Source organism: Xiphophorus hellerii, chromosome 22 (genome assembly GCF_003331165.1).
Source record: "Xiphophorus hellerii strain 12219 chromosome 22, Xiphophorus_hellerii-4.1, whole genome shotgun sequence".
In the NCBI taxonomy this organism is placed as follows: domain Eukaryota; kingdom Metazoa; phylum Chordata; class Actinopteri; order Cyprinodontiformes; family Poeciliidae; genus Xiphophorus; species Xiphophorus hellerii.
Genome location: NC_045693.1, coordinates 26,330,025 through 26,346,609, shown reverse-complemented (window position 1 = coordinate 26,346,609; position 16,585 = coordinate 26,330,025). Strand labels below are relative to the sequence as shown.

General features: G+C 42.2%; 1 protein-coding gene and 1 long non-coding RNA gene across 4 annotated transcripts in view; one reads left to right on the top strand and one right to left on the bottom strand.

Moving 5' to 3' along the window:
* The window catches only part of birc6 (baculoviral IAP repeat containing 6), a 78,222-nt gene that overhangs the window by 13,795 nt on the left and 47,842 nt on the right, over positions 1–16,585 (bottom strand). For all 3 annotated transcript variants that reach the window (XM_032554054.1, XM_032554056.1, XM_032554055.1), the window contains exons 57-67: positions 15,956–16,087; positions 15,684–15,845; positions 15,431–15,604; positions 13,155–13,354; positions 12,611–12,947; positions 12,143–12,360; positions 11,224–11,388; positions 10,782–10,953; positions 1,202–1,424; positions 761–906; positions 157–267 (exon numbers count right to left, since the gene is read on the bottom strand). In XM_032554054.1, the coding sequence (XP_032409945.1) occupies positions 157–267; positions 761–906; positions 1,202–1,424; positions 10,782–10,953; positions 11,224–11,388; positions 12,143–12,360; positions 12,611–12,947; positions 13,155–13,354; positions 15,431–15,604; positions 15,684–15,845; positions 15,956–16,087 (2,040 nt within the window). The remainder of the gene's footprint in view (positions 1–156; positions 268–760; positions 907–1,201; positions 1,425–10,781; positions 10,954–11,223; positions 11,389–12,142; positions 12,361–12,610; positions 12,948–13,154; positions 13,355–15,430; positions 15,605–15,683; positions 15,846–15,955; positions 16,088–16,585) is intronic.
* LOC116713792 (uncharacterized) lies at positions 1,442–7,291 on the top strand. Its single transcript, XR_004337919.1, has 2 exons — positions 1,442–5,167; positions 6,249–7,291. It is a non-coding gene; the product is annotated as an uncharacterized LOC116713792 (long non-coding RNA).

The following is a 16,585-nucleotide window of genomic DNA, read 5'->3' as shown; positions in this document are numbered from 1 at the left end:
TTTAATGATGGAACTTGACTTAATGCCGTGTTTTGATTGTTGATTCTATGTTGCATTGTGTTTCTGTGTTTGATATGATGTAAAGCACTTTGAAATGCCTTGCTGCTGAAATGTGCTATACAAATAAAATGTGATTGATTGATTGATTGAACTCACCAAACTGGAGCTTCTTCATGGCAGCAACGTATTTCTCTTCCAAGGAGCGGAGAACTGACAGCGGTTTGGGCCGACTCGACGCCTTCTTTGACGACTCAACTAGTTTCCTCTCTTAAAAAACAATGAGAATGAGAAATATTAAATAATATTATTATTGCCTTTTTTTAAAGACTTTGTAGTTGTTGTTTAGTCATTGATATTCCAGTCTTCCAAAAATGTATAACTATCAAGTAATATTTTCATCATGTACGGGGCATTTTATTGATCGGTCTGACTAATGACGAGGTTGAAGGATCTTCTTCCATCCTTATTACTGCACTTTAGCTACACAAGGAGATAATTACATGGAGCTATGGGGCTAATGATAGATTTCAGCCTCAGGATGCAAACAGAAGTCAAGAGTTAGGAGACTTCCTTGGTGTGTTGTTGCATCGCATAGGCAAGACAAAGTCAGGCCATCGCATGGAGAAATGTTGAAATTAAACCAAGAGACATTTAGCTCTGAAATGGAGTACTGAAGATTTTGTATGCAAAAACATGTTTTATGTGTTAAAAGTCAAGCTTTAGAAAAAACTGAAAAGTGCTCATTTATGTGTAAACATACCCTGATTGGCTTGCCGTAGGCTGGTAGTAGCTGCATGGACTATCTCAGCTGTTCTCTGGATGTCGGGCACCAGCAGGGTCAGACCCTCGGGTTCTGGGTCCGAGCCGTCTGGTTTCACCACACCTTTGCTTTTGTCCTTCTTTGACCTGGAGCACACAAAACACGCTCATGTTGGTCTCACTGTGGGCCTTCTTTATCAGATGGATTCATAGATTTACAACAAACAGTGTTGTTCTGGGGCCACTGGAATGAAGGCACAACCCATTTTAGCTGCTGTCAAGACCTGTGCCCGGATTCTCCAAATGGAAGCCAAATGTTTGAGCACAATTCTGTTCCATAAACAAAGTGTGCAACTGTGTGTCTGCTGAGGATGAAATGACATTTCAATTGAAACAAAGTGATAAAAATGATGTCTAGCTGGCATTATGCATCATGTCTTACCTGAGGCGATTTGTATACGTGTCCACACATGTCTTCATTTTGGCCAGCAGCATGCCTACAGAAGTCTGTCCCTCAGAATGCTCTTCATCTTCCTCCTCCTCCTCTTGGCCAGGATCCCCAGACAGAGGAAGCAGGAGTGGAACCAGCGCCGTGTAGGTGGAAATGGCCCTTAGCAGCTCCAGTAGTGCTCTGTACAGTGGAACATGGCGAGCCATATCCAGAACTGCAGAAAGAAGGACCAAACAACAGGGATGAAATGGTTACCAAGGCAAAGGAAGGCAGAAGAACAGGGATCAAACAGTTAATAGTTTTCTCACAGAGGAAGGGGTTTATAGCAACACCGGTAGATTACGGTGCTGAAAAGCTTGCAAAGGGAATGGAGAAAGCCATTTTAATATTTCAATCCTAGCTGAATGTTTTTCAGAGAAAAAGTTCATTTTCACTTTTTTACTACCATAAATCTTCCTGCAGTCACTACCTTTGGATTCCCATTAGAACTGCATTGAGCTGCTGTGCTGTTGAACAGGATGAGTTTCTGATCGTCTGGCTCAGGGGTCTGCAGCTTTTATAATGCACAGAGCCATTTTTACCTCTGTCCGACTAAATACAACAAGTTTACAGCCACTAGTGTTACCTGACCGTTTAAAAAAAGAATTATGTATTTTTTTAGGGATGCCTGAAGAACTTTGTCATAGTTTTTTAAGAACCACCATTTTATTCCTATTTAAAAGCTACGTTCACACTGCAGCCTGAAGTGATCCAATGCAGATTTTTTGTCAAATCGGATTTTCTTTGCCGTGGTCATTTACACTTCGAAATATATACAACCCGTATGTGAGCTCAAATGTGTTTGCAGTATATGAGCGCGATAGTGTCACACATAGAGAGGGCTCAGTCTTTTGCCAACCACCGTAAAAAAGAAGAAGTGCTCAGTGTTTGCGGAAGTAAACATGGAAGCTAACGGTGGAGCATAGCTTACGATTTTTAAGTTGTTGTCAAACCGGAGCCGATAAAACACCGGCACATTAACAACTTAACCCTCATTATAGTCGGTCATGGTTGCTGTTTTTATTCCCGCTTGCGTGTATCAGAATGCAGACTAGGGACATTTGTTGAGTGTCAATGACGTTCAGGTCAGATGAGTGCGACCTGGACATTACATTTGAAAAGATCACATTTGGTCACATTTGAAAAGATAGGATACGTATCGTATATCCAAATGGCCTGGGTTGCATTCGAAAAAAATCTGACCTGTGCTGTTCAGACTGTCATGAAAAGATCAGATACAGGTCATATTACGACAAAAAAATGGAATTGGGTCACTTCAGGCTGCAGTCTTAGAAAAATCTGTTGTTTGCAAAAAGAAATTGGATACATTCTCTTCTAAAAACAAAAGCACGTAGTCTCCAACCTAATGAGAAGGAAAACATCTGAAAAATATTTATGGTGTCATTCGTTAAATTAAATGTCATTATTCCATAAAAAATAAACAACTAAAACTTCCATTTGTTATATTTACATTTAAAATAGCAGTTAACCAACGAACACCTGTGTTAGTTTTAGCCAGATTTATTAAGAGTCATTGTCGAAGGTCTAAAGGGACAGTTCCACTACCATAGAGCACCAAGTCTTACATATAGCTGTATGCTGGGGGTGGGAATTTATTTGATCACTTATAGGGTCAAATATTTTTTTATGAAAAAAATTATCAAAGCAATTTTGATTTATCATGACAATGATGAACTCCTGTTAAATGATGCAAGTTCAGGTCCCTGGTGCAGCCACTACTGTGCTTTCTGAATGTCTTAGTGCTAACCAACCCAGTGAGAAAACAGGGTTGGTGCTATCATACTCCAGACCACACAGAGAAACATTTTCACCGCGAGAGTCAAAAACAACAAGCCAAATCCTCTTTACCAACTGGAGTGAGTGCGGGGAGCAGCATGCTGTGTGTGTGTGTGTGCTGATATCTTAAGGGCAGGAAGGCAGTGAGCGTGCAGGTCGCACTGCACTGAGTGGGTGGCTTATATTGTGACTCAAGCTCCCGGCTGGACAGTGTCAGGTCTTTGTGACCCTTGCAGGGCACAGAAACAGATGAGAGTCAGGCTGTGACATGTCTCCGCCAACACACTCTGCCTCAGTGGACACTGGACAGAGTGTGCATCAAGGCAGGAGCATGCGAAAGGAGAAAAAGTAGCCTGAAGGTCTTTGCTATTATCAGAAATATTCAGACGTTACATTTAACCGATTTGTTTTTTCCAGGTCAAATTCCTAAATGATCTGCTGTTGCATTAAAAACAATATGCAAGATACACACAAGCAAAGAAATGAGAAAAACTCAAGTTATATGAACGCTAAAATATAACAGCTGCGACTGACTGTTTTTGAAACCTTGTGTGATGAAAATCTATGTATCTCGTATATTTTGTCTTAAGCTTTCTTCATAGAAAAACAACCTGAAAAAGTTTTCATTTTAATAAACAATCTTCTAAGTGCAGAGAAACTGTTCCAGAAGTCAAAGTGAGGCATGGAGTATTTATGTCAAGAAGCCCCCAAACATCAGGATCCAACTGAATGAGTCCAGATCACCACTTGTTTTCCCCACGGTCTTCTTCATCGTCCTCCACATTCATCCCCCCATCCCTCCATTCTCCAGGTCCACCTCTCTGATCATAGCTGATGGTAGGCTTGGTGGAATCCTGAATGGAACACTAGGCAGTGGGGCTGGATTCACTTCATTTTGCCTTTTTGCAGCTGCCTATTGTTTTGGTGGAAGCTGTGAATGTGTGTGTGCATGTACCATGTATTTCATGCCTCGTGGGAACACGTTTCCTGACACATATTACGATGTTGGGACTGAAGCCTGGTCCCCACAAGGGGAAATGCTGTTTTTGGGTTAGGGGTTAGGTTTAGGACTAAGATGCAAATTGAATTTTGGTTAGGATTAGGTATATAATTGTAAGGGTTAAGATGTAGAAATGAATGGAAGTCAATGGAAAGTCCCCACAAATATAGTGTGATAAGCATGTGTGTATGTGTGTGTGCGTGTCATCCCCCTAGCAATGGGAGAGGAGGAGACAACTGTAAGCTTGAGCCCATCTTTTCTCGCCCCCTCCCTCCTTCCTTCTCGTCCTCATGCTCCTTTCCATTCCTCTCCACAGCCATCAGGACCGTCCTCCTTCTCTTCCCGCCTCTCTGCTTGGTTATCCAATGCACCGTCGTCCCCGGTGCCTAACTGCTGGAGACCTAGAGGAAGGCTGCAGTCTCTGGTGATTCTTTCCTGCACATCTACTGAGACAAGAGACTCAGGCTGCGCTCGCTTCTCTGCAGACGGCTGGATCTTGGATTTTCCGCTCTCCTCTGGAATATTCCTCAGCAGACTCAATCCGTGAACCTGCCTGTCCTCCCCTGTGCTGGCTGCCAGCGACACGCCACCAGCTCACCCGACAGACATGATGCAAAGCTCTGGCACGGGGGCTTCACATTCCAATGACACCCCCAGAAATGAAGGCAGCAGCAGCATCAAGCTGAATATGTGCAGGTTTATGGAGACCCTGTGGAAGAAGGCAGCAGGTTTCTGTAGCAGAGTTTAGGCAGAGCGAGGGAGCCGAACTCAGAAGACTGAGCAGACAAAGAAAGATGAGCAGAGTGTGTGAGGGGCTGAGATGGAGTAGGTGAGACCCCTGCTGCCAGAGTCTCTGGAACTCCACAGAGACTAGTGAGGGTGAAGAAGCAGAGAGGAAGGTGGGGGGTGAAGGAGTTTTGCAGCTGGTGCTGAGGAACATGGGAATTTGTCGTGGATCTGTTTCTGCCTCCTCTCCCCCGTCACGGAGGCGGTGACAACACACACCCAGTCTCTCCACGTTTACCCCTCTGTCGCTGCCTGGAGCAGCTTCACACTCACATTTCTTCTCTGAGGTCCCAAACAGCATGCCGGATGATGCTTTGTACATGAAACGCCTTAAGGTAAGTCGCTTTCCCAATTATCTGAATTGATTTTCCAGGACAGCAGTAAAGTTGTGCCAAAATGATAAGGAGACAATAAATAGAACAAAGAAAACTTATCCTGAGCAGTTCTTTTGTTGACACAAAAAAATGACAATGTAGTGGAACTATCACCAGAATGGCAGAAAATTACTCTGTGTGACAGAAAGTTTCAAGATTTGTTGAGAACAGCCATCTTTGATCAACTGGAGGATGTTAATCAGTAACAGCGAGCTGCGCAGGCTTCTAATTCGGCATGGGGGAACCCCACTGAGAGAGCGTTGCTGTTATTTTAACACTTCCAGTGCGTTAAAGCTTTCAATCTGAAGGTTGGTCATAGCATCATTTAACTCAGGACCTTCATGGAGTGAATTTTCCACAAATGAGATCACCGTTGTTGATTCCTTCTCTGATGCCTCTGTCACGCCATACATCCTTATGTTTTTTGCATCCAGAGCGACTCTCTAGATCCAGTCATTTGTTCCCCAGCTTTAGAGTGTAGCTTTAGCATAGCCGTGATGACTTCTTTCATGGTCTGGACCCTGTCTTCTCAATTCACCCTTCCATCTTGTCCATTCTGGTATTAGCCTTTACAATTTCTTCTACTGTTGTCTCTAATTGTTCTTTATTTTCTTGGTGAAACCCTCTTAGTTTTCTCAGAATCAGTTCCACGTCTGTCATTTCTTGTCACAGTGCCCCATTTGTTAGCTTGAACCTGTTAGATGCATCCCTGTCTCTCACCCATCTGACGTTTAATGGTCGAAGTAGTGACATGACTGTCATCCTCTTTTTAAAGCTTTATGAGAGTAGGTTTGCTTGGTTTACATGGAGAATTTTCTAGTTACTCTGGTTCAACCATGAACTTTCTCATTATGTGGCCATCTTGGTGGTGGTCCAACCCGGAAGTAAAGCTTTCATCCCAGAGTCTGTGTTGACATTAAATTCCAGTTGTTCCACATCAGAAACACCAGGAATCAGAATATAAATTCAGCCTTTTTCTGTATCAAACTAAGCAGTGCTGTTCTGTGACTAACATGGCCTCCATAAATTTCTCTTATCCCAGGTCAGGTGAGCTACAGGACCATGGGCACCACCGTCATCACGCTGGATGATGTGCAGGCGCTGGAGGCCAAGGAGGAGCAGGAGGAGTCCATCTTGGCCATGCTGGGCATCGTTGGCACTTTCCTCAACCTCTTTGTAATAGTTTTTGTTTACATTTATACCACGGTGTGAGGAGGGAATCCCTGACTGGATAACAGTGATCAATGGTAAGACCTTAGGAAAAACTGCGGCCTGACATGAACACCTATCCGAGATCAAGATGGAGGAAACGACAGGAAGTGGCTGAAGATTACAAAGGGGAAGCCATATTGCCACACCACAGGTTTAATCTGGAAAGATAACGAAGGGCTTAAAGCGAATGCGAGACGAGTCACGTGAAGAAAGGGAGTCCCCCGAAACAAACGCCTTCTGGCTCCCGGCATCTGGGACTGTTGGACCAATGAGGATGACTCTGGTGCCATTATTCCACTGAACTCAGTTTAATTCTACAGTCGTCCTCCTCTACATCGCAGAGTGAAACCTGGAGGAGTGATTGGTCAGGCCCACTCTACCAGCACCGCTCCTCACTTCCTGAACCCCCTGCACGCACACACACACACACACACACACGAACCCCCCCACACATACACAACACATATGGCATTCAAGAAAAGTCCTGCTACAGCTCTACATCCTGAAGATGAATTTCTACAATATAATAAAATAACCTACTGTTCTTGGGTTAAAAAAACATTTCCAAGATTTAAAAGTTCACATATGGCGCTATTTTTGTAAAAGGACATCTTTACAGAGGGTAAGAATTTAGGAGAAAGACAAGATTGTGATAAAAAAAAGTAACTTATGCATTAAAATACAAGCAAAAGCAAACTTATGCTGTATTTTTGTTCATATTCAGAAAAGATGAAGGATGTGTCCAGAAACTCTTACAGAAAAGAGGGTTTTTTCTTCCTTCTACTTTTTAAGAGTCAGTTTCTGTAACTTTTTCTCCATTTTACCAATGCTGTTTTTATGACTACCTGAATAAAGTCTACATGTACAGATCAATGAGGCATTTTACTAAATAAACCACAACCATTGGTATGATGGCTGGCCTAAGCTTTGCTGGTAACAAAGAAAGGTGGGTGAGCAGAAGGTAGTTCTGACCTGGTTATGTTTGATGGACTTTGGCTGATTTTGGAGGGAAACATTCATTCATTTCATTCAACCTTTATTCAACCAGGTAAACTATTGAGAATATGTTCTTACTTCCAATAACAACTTGAAATAAAAGGAAACAAGGGATGGACTGACAGTTGGAACACTATAAACAACAACGTTGTGCACATTTTAGAAAAGGAGAAACTAAGATGCAACCTACGATTTTAAAAACTATGGTAAGGACTTCTAATGCCTTTATTCATTTAGCAAAGGAATCCCCAACTCAAGCTCAAAGGATGAATTGGTATAAATGAAAGTAAATCCACAGGAATAGTGTGTGTATGGAGTGAACAGGTGCTGCAGGACTCCAACAACACGCCTGTGATGTGGGAAGTCACAAAGTTTGTTGGAATTTGTATAAAAGCTGGTTTAAAGAGAGGCCTGGGGCAGGATGGAGGGGCCAGGAGGTCATGTTTGGTATTCATCAAGGAATCTATCTTCTTCTCAGTGAAGATCAATAATGTGGTAGCAGTCAATGGTATTACCTCTCATTAATGGCTTCATTCACTGTGACAGACAGCTGGTAAAACAGCATCAAATGATATTCCATCCCAAAAGGCTTTCTCAGGACAGTAGTGATTGACGTGGAAACATTGCACTGGGGTGAATGAGATACGACCAAAGAGTTGGAGAAAATTCTACTTTTATTTTAAAATGACAAACTCCTGCAGTTATTATGAAGGTGCAAAGAATTTACTGAGCTGCCTTTTGCTTTGTCTGGTCTAGTTCTTCTCCAATATGATTTTTTTTTATATAGACACCAGCCTCAAACAATGACAGAAGTCATGTTTTTATTGCCCTTAAAATTGAGCAAATTGGAATTATCAAAATTGACTTGCTTAATAAACAAGCAGCAATTAAAAAAGAAAAAAAACGTACATTTTTTTCAAGAAAAAATTTTTGCGCTATGATGAAGTGCTTTTTCAGTTGAATAAAACTGTATTTTGCAAAACTACACTCTAAATACTTTGCATCACCTGAGTCATGTGATCAGCAACTGAGGGTTACGACTGGTGGAAAAGACGAATAATACAACAGGAAGTGGTAAGGGGATGATGATGATGATGCGGCAGGTTTTTTAATGACCTTTCGTGTGAACAAACCTATTCAAGTGTGATTTTAAATTTCATATCTTATTTAATGGGATCGTTGCAATTGCGAAATTGTGTATTTTTGATATTAGCAGATTTTGCACACATTTGTAATGGAAACACATCTAGTGATGTCACAGTATGGTGGACCTCAGTTCATCACCCATTACTCTCGAAAAACCTTTGACTGTTTTCATTTTGTGATTATTATAAAACACACACAGAGCCCTGGACAAACTACAGTAATCTAGTCTGTCCTTTAAGGATGACTGCCGCCGACATCAACCGACTACTTTGTCTGTTCAACACAACATATTGCAAATAAATCGGCATCATATTGTCAATGTGTGCAGTATTCACATTAAAATTAACTGTTTAGAGTGCAATCATTTTTGGCCAATACATTCCAAGTGTTATACATTTCCATTTTACAATCTAGTGCCATATTTAACCAAGTGGACAGATTCTCACACAAGAGACTCATGACATTACCCAAAGTGTTAACAGTGACAAAGTGGTCAAAGCACATCGGAGAAAGAAGAAAATCCTCACTGCACTGCACCATTTACCATTATGGTGCTAACAGCCAGCTAACTCTGCACAAGTTTGGTCCAAATATACAGCTGAATTCAACTGGGCTCATGTTGACCTCAAAAATGAAACAAAAGGTGTCACGATGTCACAATTATCACGATGTAGAAGGAGGAATTAAGGTCTGATAGTTTAATCAGACCTTAAACTATCACATTAGTTTAAGGTCTGCTATGAACAAAAGTTATTTGTTGCTGAAATAATCCTGAGACCTACACCAACATCATGGATACTGGCAAAGTACTGATAAATACATTACAGCTAAAAGCATACATTTATATAAACTGTGGAATAAAATGACCTTTACTTCTCACGTTCATTACAGTTGAAACCAGATATTTAATAAAAAGACACAAACATATTCTTTTCTCACTGTCTGAAGTTGAATCAAATCAAACATTAGTTTAGTTAGAGTTACCCAATTTATTTCTACTTTCTAAATGCCACAAAACATTTATTTAGATATTTTCTTGTAACTTTCCTTGAGTTCAAAAGTTTACATACATTTAGTGTCAGAGATAACTGTCTTTTAAACTGTGTGACTTGGGTTACACCTTTTGGGCTTCATTCCAGATACCTCTGATAGGTTTCTGAAATAAATGACATATTTGAGTTAATTGGAGTCGCACCTATGGATGTTTTTGAAGGCCACACCTGAAAAACACTGCTCACTTTTTGAAACTAACCAAGAACAAAAAAATAATAATAATAAAATCAGGAAAAGAATGTGTTCTTCATCTGTTCTAGCAATTATATGCAAGTACAGACAATATAAAATATGTGAATCAAGCCCAGAAGAACAGAAAAAGACCCTGTGAAGATGATGCTGAAGCTGCTTAGAGAGTCATATACTGAGATGAACTGTTAGTCCAACAGCAGCAGACTAAACAGATCCCAGTTTGCAAACAGACTCAACCTGCAGTCAGAATCCAGAGCATGTGCGACATACAGCACCACATCAATAAGCTTCAACTTCACAGCATCTACCATACATACCACTTATCTGCCTTTCACCTGTAAAACAGTCCTGTCCATAATCCATATTCTATACAAAAGCAGCAGTTAGAAAGCTTTTCACCTAGTGAAACAATTACTAAGAACACAATCAAATTCTCATTTAATTCACAAATTTAAAAAATAATAATAATTCTGCTCTGGTCTGTTTGCTACAATTTCTGCATCAGCAATACAGAAATTGAAAGAAGAAAAACATGAAATCAGGGCATTTCTATTCAGAGCATACCAGAATGTAGACAGAGAGATTCCCCTGTTAGTGATCACTGCAACTCCAACCCAGAGCTGGGTTCTAAAGCCACAGAGCATCAAAGACAAATGCTAACAAATCTTCATGCCAAATATAATCAGTCTTAGAAGAACAATCTGAAAATTAGCTCTTAAGAGTAAGATGTCTCAAACCATTGTCCTTTTACTAGGTATACAATTAAAGATGAATAAAAGACCTATTTCAATTATCATACTTTGATGAACTTGAAATGTGATTTATTTAACAAAAACCGGTAATGTTGATGTTCCCATAAGTTGCTGTGTAACCACAGCCATTTCTGAAATGTGGGATAGAAAGAAGAGCTCGATCACATGGGCATCCCTCCCCGCCCCGTTGTCTAGGTGTTTATTTGGAGAGACATGGCGCTTACCTGAGTCGTTGCGTAAGTAGGAGGACATGGCAGGGATGAGGCAGGACTGGCTCAGCAGCTCCTGTAGCACTGCCGGCAGAGCTGAGCTGTTCTGGGCTCTGCTGTCTGCAGAGGCATCGGTGCCGTGGCTGCTGCTGCTGGAGCCCGCCGGGTTGATGTAGCTGGCCAGAACCTGGTGGACACAACACAACCAGCATGCCATTTAACTTCAAAACAGCACCTTAGCCAACATCTTACATGTGTCATTTATAACTATAACAGCCCGAGCTGCTGAATGTGAGAGCATCCCTAAACCACCTTGCACATTTTTACACAGATAGCCTACAGACCCAATAAGGAAGCTCTTCCAGCACCAACAGCCCATGCAAAACAATAATCCTCACATTATGACTAAAAAAAAAAATGTTAATACACAGGTGAGCAGAGGGAAGTTGATGTTTACCTGGAGCAGACAGGTGACATGTTCCTCCTCTAACCTCTGCTTGGTAAGGGCCTGCTCCACATCCCAGCCTGAAGCTGTAGAGCCGGTACCAAAACCAGTTCCTTTAGCCCAGTACAGCTGCTGCTCCTCACTAGTCCCACCACTGTGACAACTGGACATCTGCGGCTGCAAACACACAGACACACACACAGATAATTAAACTATACAAAGAATGGAGATTTTTTTTTTATATTCCTTTTCCATTAACCAAGTTTCCTCCTACGTTACTGACCAATGAAATTTAACACTATTTGTTCCACACTTTTGTGCAAAGTTATATAATTTCAAGGCTGACTTAGTCTTGTTTTGTCTCCTATTGATCACTGAACCTGTTGGCTTTATATTCCTCCAGGCAGAACAACATTATTGTCCCCAATCCAAATCTTGTTCTGCAGGGCAACCAGAACTCGTTCAGTTCATTTATTCACTCTTGCAGTCCCTGCTTCAGTCAAGCAAATCTGAACTATATACCTTTAATACAGCATGCTGTGGTTAATTGAAACACCTTTTCTCTAAGCTAGATAAGCATTTATTACGATTATCAGTTTTTCAAGAAATACTCCAAACAACAAGGGTTAATTTAATCAGAAATTAACCCCATCAATTGGACCCAAATACACTCACAGGTTTAAAAAAAAAAAAAAAAAGGTTGCTCTCCACTAAAAGTTCATCGCCCATTTTTAGTACAAGTGAGCAGGTGTTAATATCACCACTCGTTTAAAACTAAGCAAAGATCTAAACAGGGCTTTGAGCCACATTTAACAACTGACAGATCAGAGACAGTGAGATTCTGGGAAACTTGCCTATGAAGCTTAGCAACTTCTGTTCATCAGTTCATACAGAGCTGTATTTAATAGGTGTGGGGCTCAGTGGGGCGTACCTCAGAGACGTTGCTGTTGGCGTTGGGGTTTCGAGGGGCATGGTGGCTCAGAGCTGACAAACAGGCCAGGATTAGGTGAATGGCGCCGATCTCTAAAGCCATGCGGCGCAGCAGTACTCCATCATCAGTGGTCAAAGGTGTGCTGCTGAACAACGCTCTAAGAACATGAAATGGCAGGGTGGGCAACACGTTGGCAGAGGGGGACTGCAGGATGTGACCTAAAAGAAGATCAGAGCAAAAACGTCTGTCATTGGTCAATTTTTTTTCATACAGTTTGGATTTAGAAGGAAGCTGCCAGGTTCTTTTTACTGTAAATAAAAGTTAAGTTCTAGTTTACAATTGTTACAAACAGCAGATTCTAAAACGTTGACCAGAGTTTTATTCAGAGACAGCTTTAGGTGATGAGTGAAGGTGCTGGGTGTCCGCATGGCAGCTCGACTCTGCAGCGGGAAATGTTTTCAGACTTACTGCCCTCTCCGTCGTCCGTGACGCCCAGCACCAGACGCAGCAGACACTGCGCGTGCTTCCTCTCCTTCAGCAACACCTCGGCGTACCCCGGCAGGCGCAGGAACAGGCCAAACGCTGCCAGCGAGTGGGCCGGAATGGGCGACATGGACTGCACCGAGGATGAAGATGAGGAGGAGGAGGATTGCGACTGCTGCTTGTTCACAGGCGGCGGTTCTGCAGCAGCAGACTCGGGGGCTTCGTACACCAGCTCGCCTGACTGCTCGATGGTCACCCATTCAAACTGGTCGCTGTCTTTAGATTTCTCCTGGCTGGATGCTGGGATCAGCGGGGCGCTGACCTGAGAGGAGGACCCAGCAGAGCAGAAACTGAGCAAAGGTCTCAACACATGACTCATCACTGCATGTGGACTAACGCAGAGTCAATGGATTTACTGCACAAAAGAGCTATTATCTTTGATTTCACTGACAAATTTTCTACAACTTCTTACAAGAACTTTAGCTAAGATGAACACCAATGGGTATCTTTTTGTCAGACTTTAACTCACCTGCTGAATGACATCGGGGTAGAGCATGGGCAGTCGCTCTGCAATCAAGGCCAGCCCCCCCATGCCAGCAAAGACCTGCAGTGGTGACTGGATGGGGTTGGTCTCCAGCAGGGACTCATCAGTTGCAGCATCCAGACATTCTTCGCTGGCCATCATTGGTTCATCCTCAGGACAGCTGTTGAGCATGTCGCAGTGGTCCACTGCAGCAGGACAACACAGAGGTCATCTTCACAAAACCCCTGCAACCAGATTCTAAGCACTGCTGTCCATGTATTCTACTTCACACGTCCACTACTAGTCAGAAAATGGTTTATAGCAGTGGTCCCCAACCACCGGACCAATTGGTACCGGGCTGCGCAAGAAATAATGAACTACTTCCGGATCTTTTATTATGAAAATCCTAAGCCGGATTTTACCGGTTACGTCTTGCGCGTCAAAATTGAGCCAACTTGCAGCAGAATGAGTAACAAAACAACATCGGACTACAGTGAACCCTCGCTATTTCGCGGTTCACCTTTCGCGGTCTCGGTGCTTCACGGATTTGCGTCGTTCATTGTGTTCTGCATTCGGATTGGCTAAACAGTCTCTCCGCTTCTTCTCTACCTGTGTGTCAACAACGTTGCAGTATAATATGTACACATATGTAAAACAGCTTCTCAAATTTAACATAATCGATGGTGGCATGTCGGTTTATAAGAATCTTTTTGCCCAGAAGAAAAAAGAGCGACAACAACTACCGATAACTATGTTCTTCTCTCGAAAAAACACACCTGCACCGCGGGCTTTAGAAGAAAAAAAGAAAAAAAACCGCTACAGAGCGGAGTCAGGATGCAGCGGCTCAGTCAGAAGAGCAGTGAAATACACGTGAGTCACTATTTGTGCTACTATACCTTGTTTTTTTTGTTGTTTTTTCATAATCATTTTTTATTTTCTCCCGTTCTAATCCAATAACTCAGGTAGCGGTGGGGCGGCGCTGATCTCCGCAATTCGGGCACGGGAATCCGCTTTCAGTTCATATTAAAATTATTATTTTACAGTAAAGTAGTTATTTGTTAAAAAAAAATAAATAAAAAATGTTTATACAGTACTTTTTATTTGTTAAACAAATGTTTGGGCCTGTAAAGAGATTTTGTTCTTTGGTTTCAATGTATTATGAAATATTTCATTGTATAATAATTGTAAAAAGAATAAAGGTTCCTACTTCGCGGATTTCGCTTATCACGGGTTCTTTTTGGAATGTAACCGCCGCGAAAAACGAAGGGTTTCCCCCTGTCCTCCTGGTCCGCAGCAAAATTGCGAAGGGCTGACCGGTCCGCGCGACTACAAAGGTTGGGGACCACTGGTTTATAGAAGTTTAATGTCATCTTAAAACAAAGCTGAAGAGTAGAGCGGTTTAGGAGTAGCCGACATATTAGAAAATTATGTGGTGGATGTATTGTCAAGTATCTAATATTGTTTGTTGATGCGGTTTATGTTTTGTTGTTACCAAGCCACCAGGTGAGGTGAACTTTCAAAATAAAAGTAAAACAACCCAAGAGATCATGTAGTGGTAATATCCACTGTGTGGATTGTGTTAAGTCTGTTGTTAGACATCTATATGGAGAAGAGCGTTGCTGCAGATTCTCCACTGCTGATACTGTCAAAACATTGATATTAAAGATTAATCTGACCTTGTGTGGCCACATGAGTTTGCAAAACCCCATCTAAATATAAGCACACGTGGAGCAGCCACATCTGTTCTGGATGCCAGCGAGTCTAGCCCTGTTACAATCTGTCCCCACCAAACGTCCTTCAGTCTCTTCAACTAAATGAGACATAAATGTTGCACAGAAGCAAGGAATACAAATATCTAACTATCATAGGACTACACGGGCATGTAGTCTAGCTAGCAGAGGAATATGGAGACTTCTTTCTGGAACATAACTAAATCAGCATGAATTGATATCGCAACTTACAAAAAACATTATTAGTTACAAAAGTAACTAAAACCACCCGATGTAACAAACAAAAAGGAATAGTTGCAGTATGACTTGGTCCAGAAACAGATCAGTGGAAAGCAGAGAACAGATTTTCAGGAAACTAGCTTCACCTGCTATTGTTTTCATGTCTTTACATCACCCTGCCGGTGGGACTAGAGACTGAAACGAACCCCTTGGATATAATCATTATTTACTAACATGCATTGGCTGATTTTTCAGAATAGATTGATCTGAACCGAACTTAGGTCACATTACTGCATAAATTGCAGTAACGGGAGGACAGAGGTTCTCCAGTACCTTTCTCAGTGCGAAGCCTCTTGAAGGAATCAGTCTTAGAAAGGCCAGGGTCAGAGATGACCTTGGAGCCCAGCTTGACGGTCAGGTTGATGGACTGGTAGCCCTGTGGCAGCTTACGGTCATACAGGAGGGTCAGCAGCTGAGCCAGGGTCATCTCAGGGGGGAGGGGCTGACCTGAAAGCAACACCAACAAAGATATCAGAGATGAGCTCTGATTGCGTTCAGGTCAACCTTCAGCAGGAGCCTGCAGTACCTGGAAGAAGCTTGTGGTAAAGATGGAAGACGGGCACGCTGATGGTTTTGGCCGAAGGGTCCACACCAGACGAAGAGGTCAGCTTGTCACTCACAACGCGACCCCGTCTTGATGGAGGTCGTGGAGGGGTCAGAAGAGCTCGTTTGGACTGGGATTTTAAACCTAACGGGAGAAATGGACACCCTGGATAAATTTAGTGACAGAAACACCGACTGATAACTATTTCAAAGTAGATACAGCAATTTTTTTATTTAACAAATGCACCAAAGTACCTGACGCTACAACAACACTGTAGTTGTCCTGGAAGCCGTTGTCTGCCTTCATCTTCTCCTTCTCCTCATGATTCTTCTTCTCCTTGTCCTCTTTCTGCTCACTGATCAGCTTTGCTGTAATGCTGGGAGTGTCTGGATTGATGGAGAAAGAAAAAAAAAAGAAAGGAATGTTTTGTCTCCCAGACTCTTCTACAATTCAGCAGCAGCAGTGGTGTATCAGGTTTCCCCATCAAGTCCTTCAGGGTGTCAAGAGGTGAAGCATTAATCATGCACCCAGCTCACTAAAAGCTAACAGGTCATGTTGCAGCATAGGTGACCTTGCCGTCTACAGAGCATCCACTCAGCAGCAGAGCTTTTGTCTAGGAAGCAATAGGTTGAATAATTAAAGCTGGATTCCATGAAGGTGAAAGGTGAAAGCTTTCTGCAACGGTAGACGGTAACAGAATTGTATTGTTTCACGTCAAATGAAAATGACCAGAAAGCATAGATTAAAAGTGGAAATGTGATGTGACCTGACAGACATTTTAAACACCATGGTAACAACGTTTGAAATACTCTGCATTAATAAACGTGCTCCCAATTATGAGATAGGAACCATGTAGGAAGAAAACAGCTGATTTTCTGAGCTAA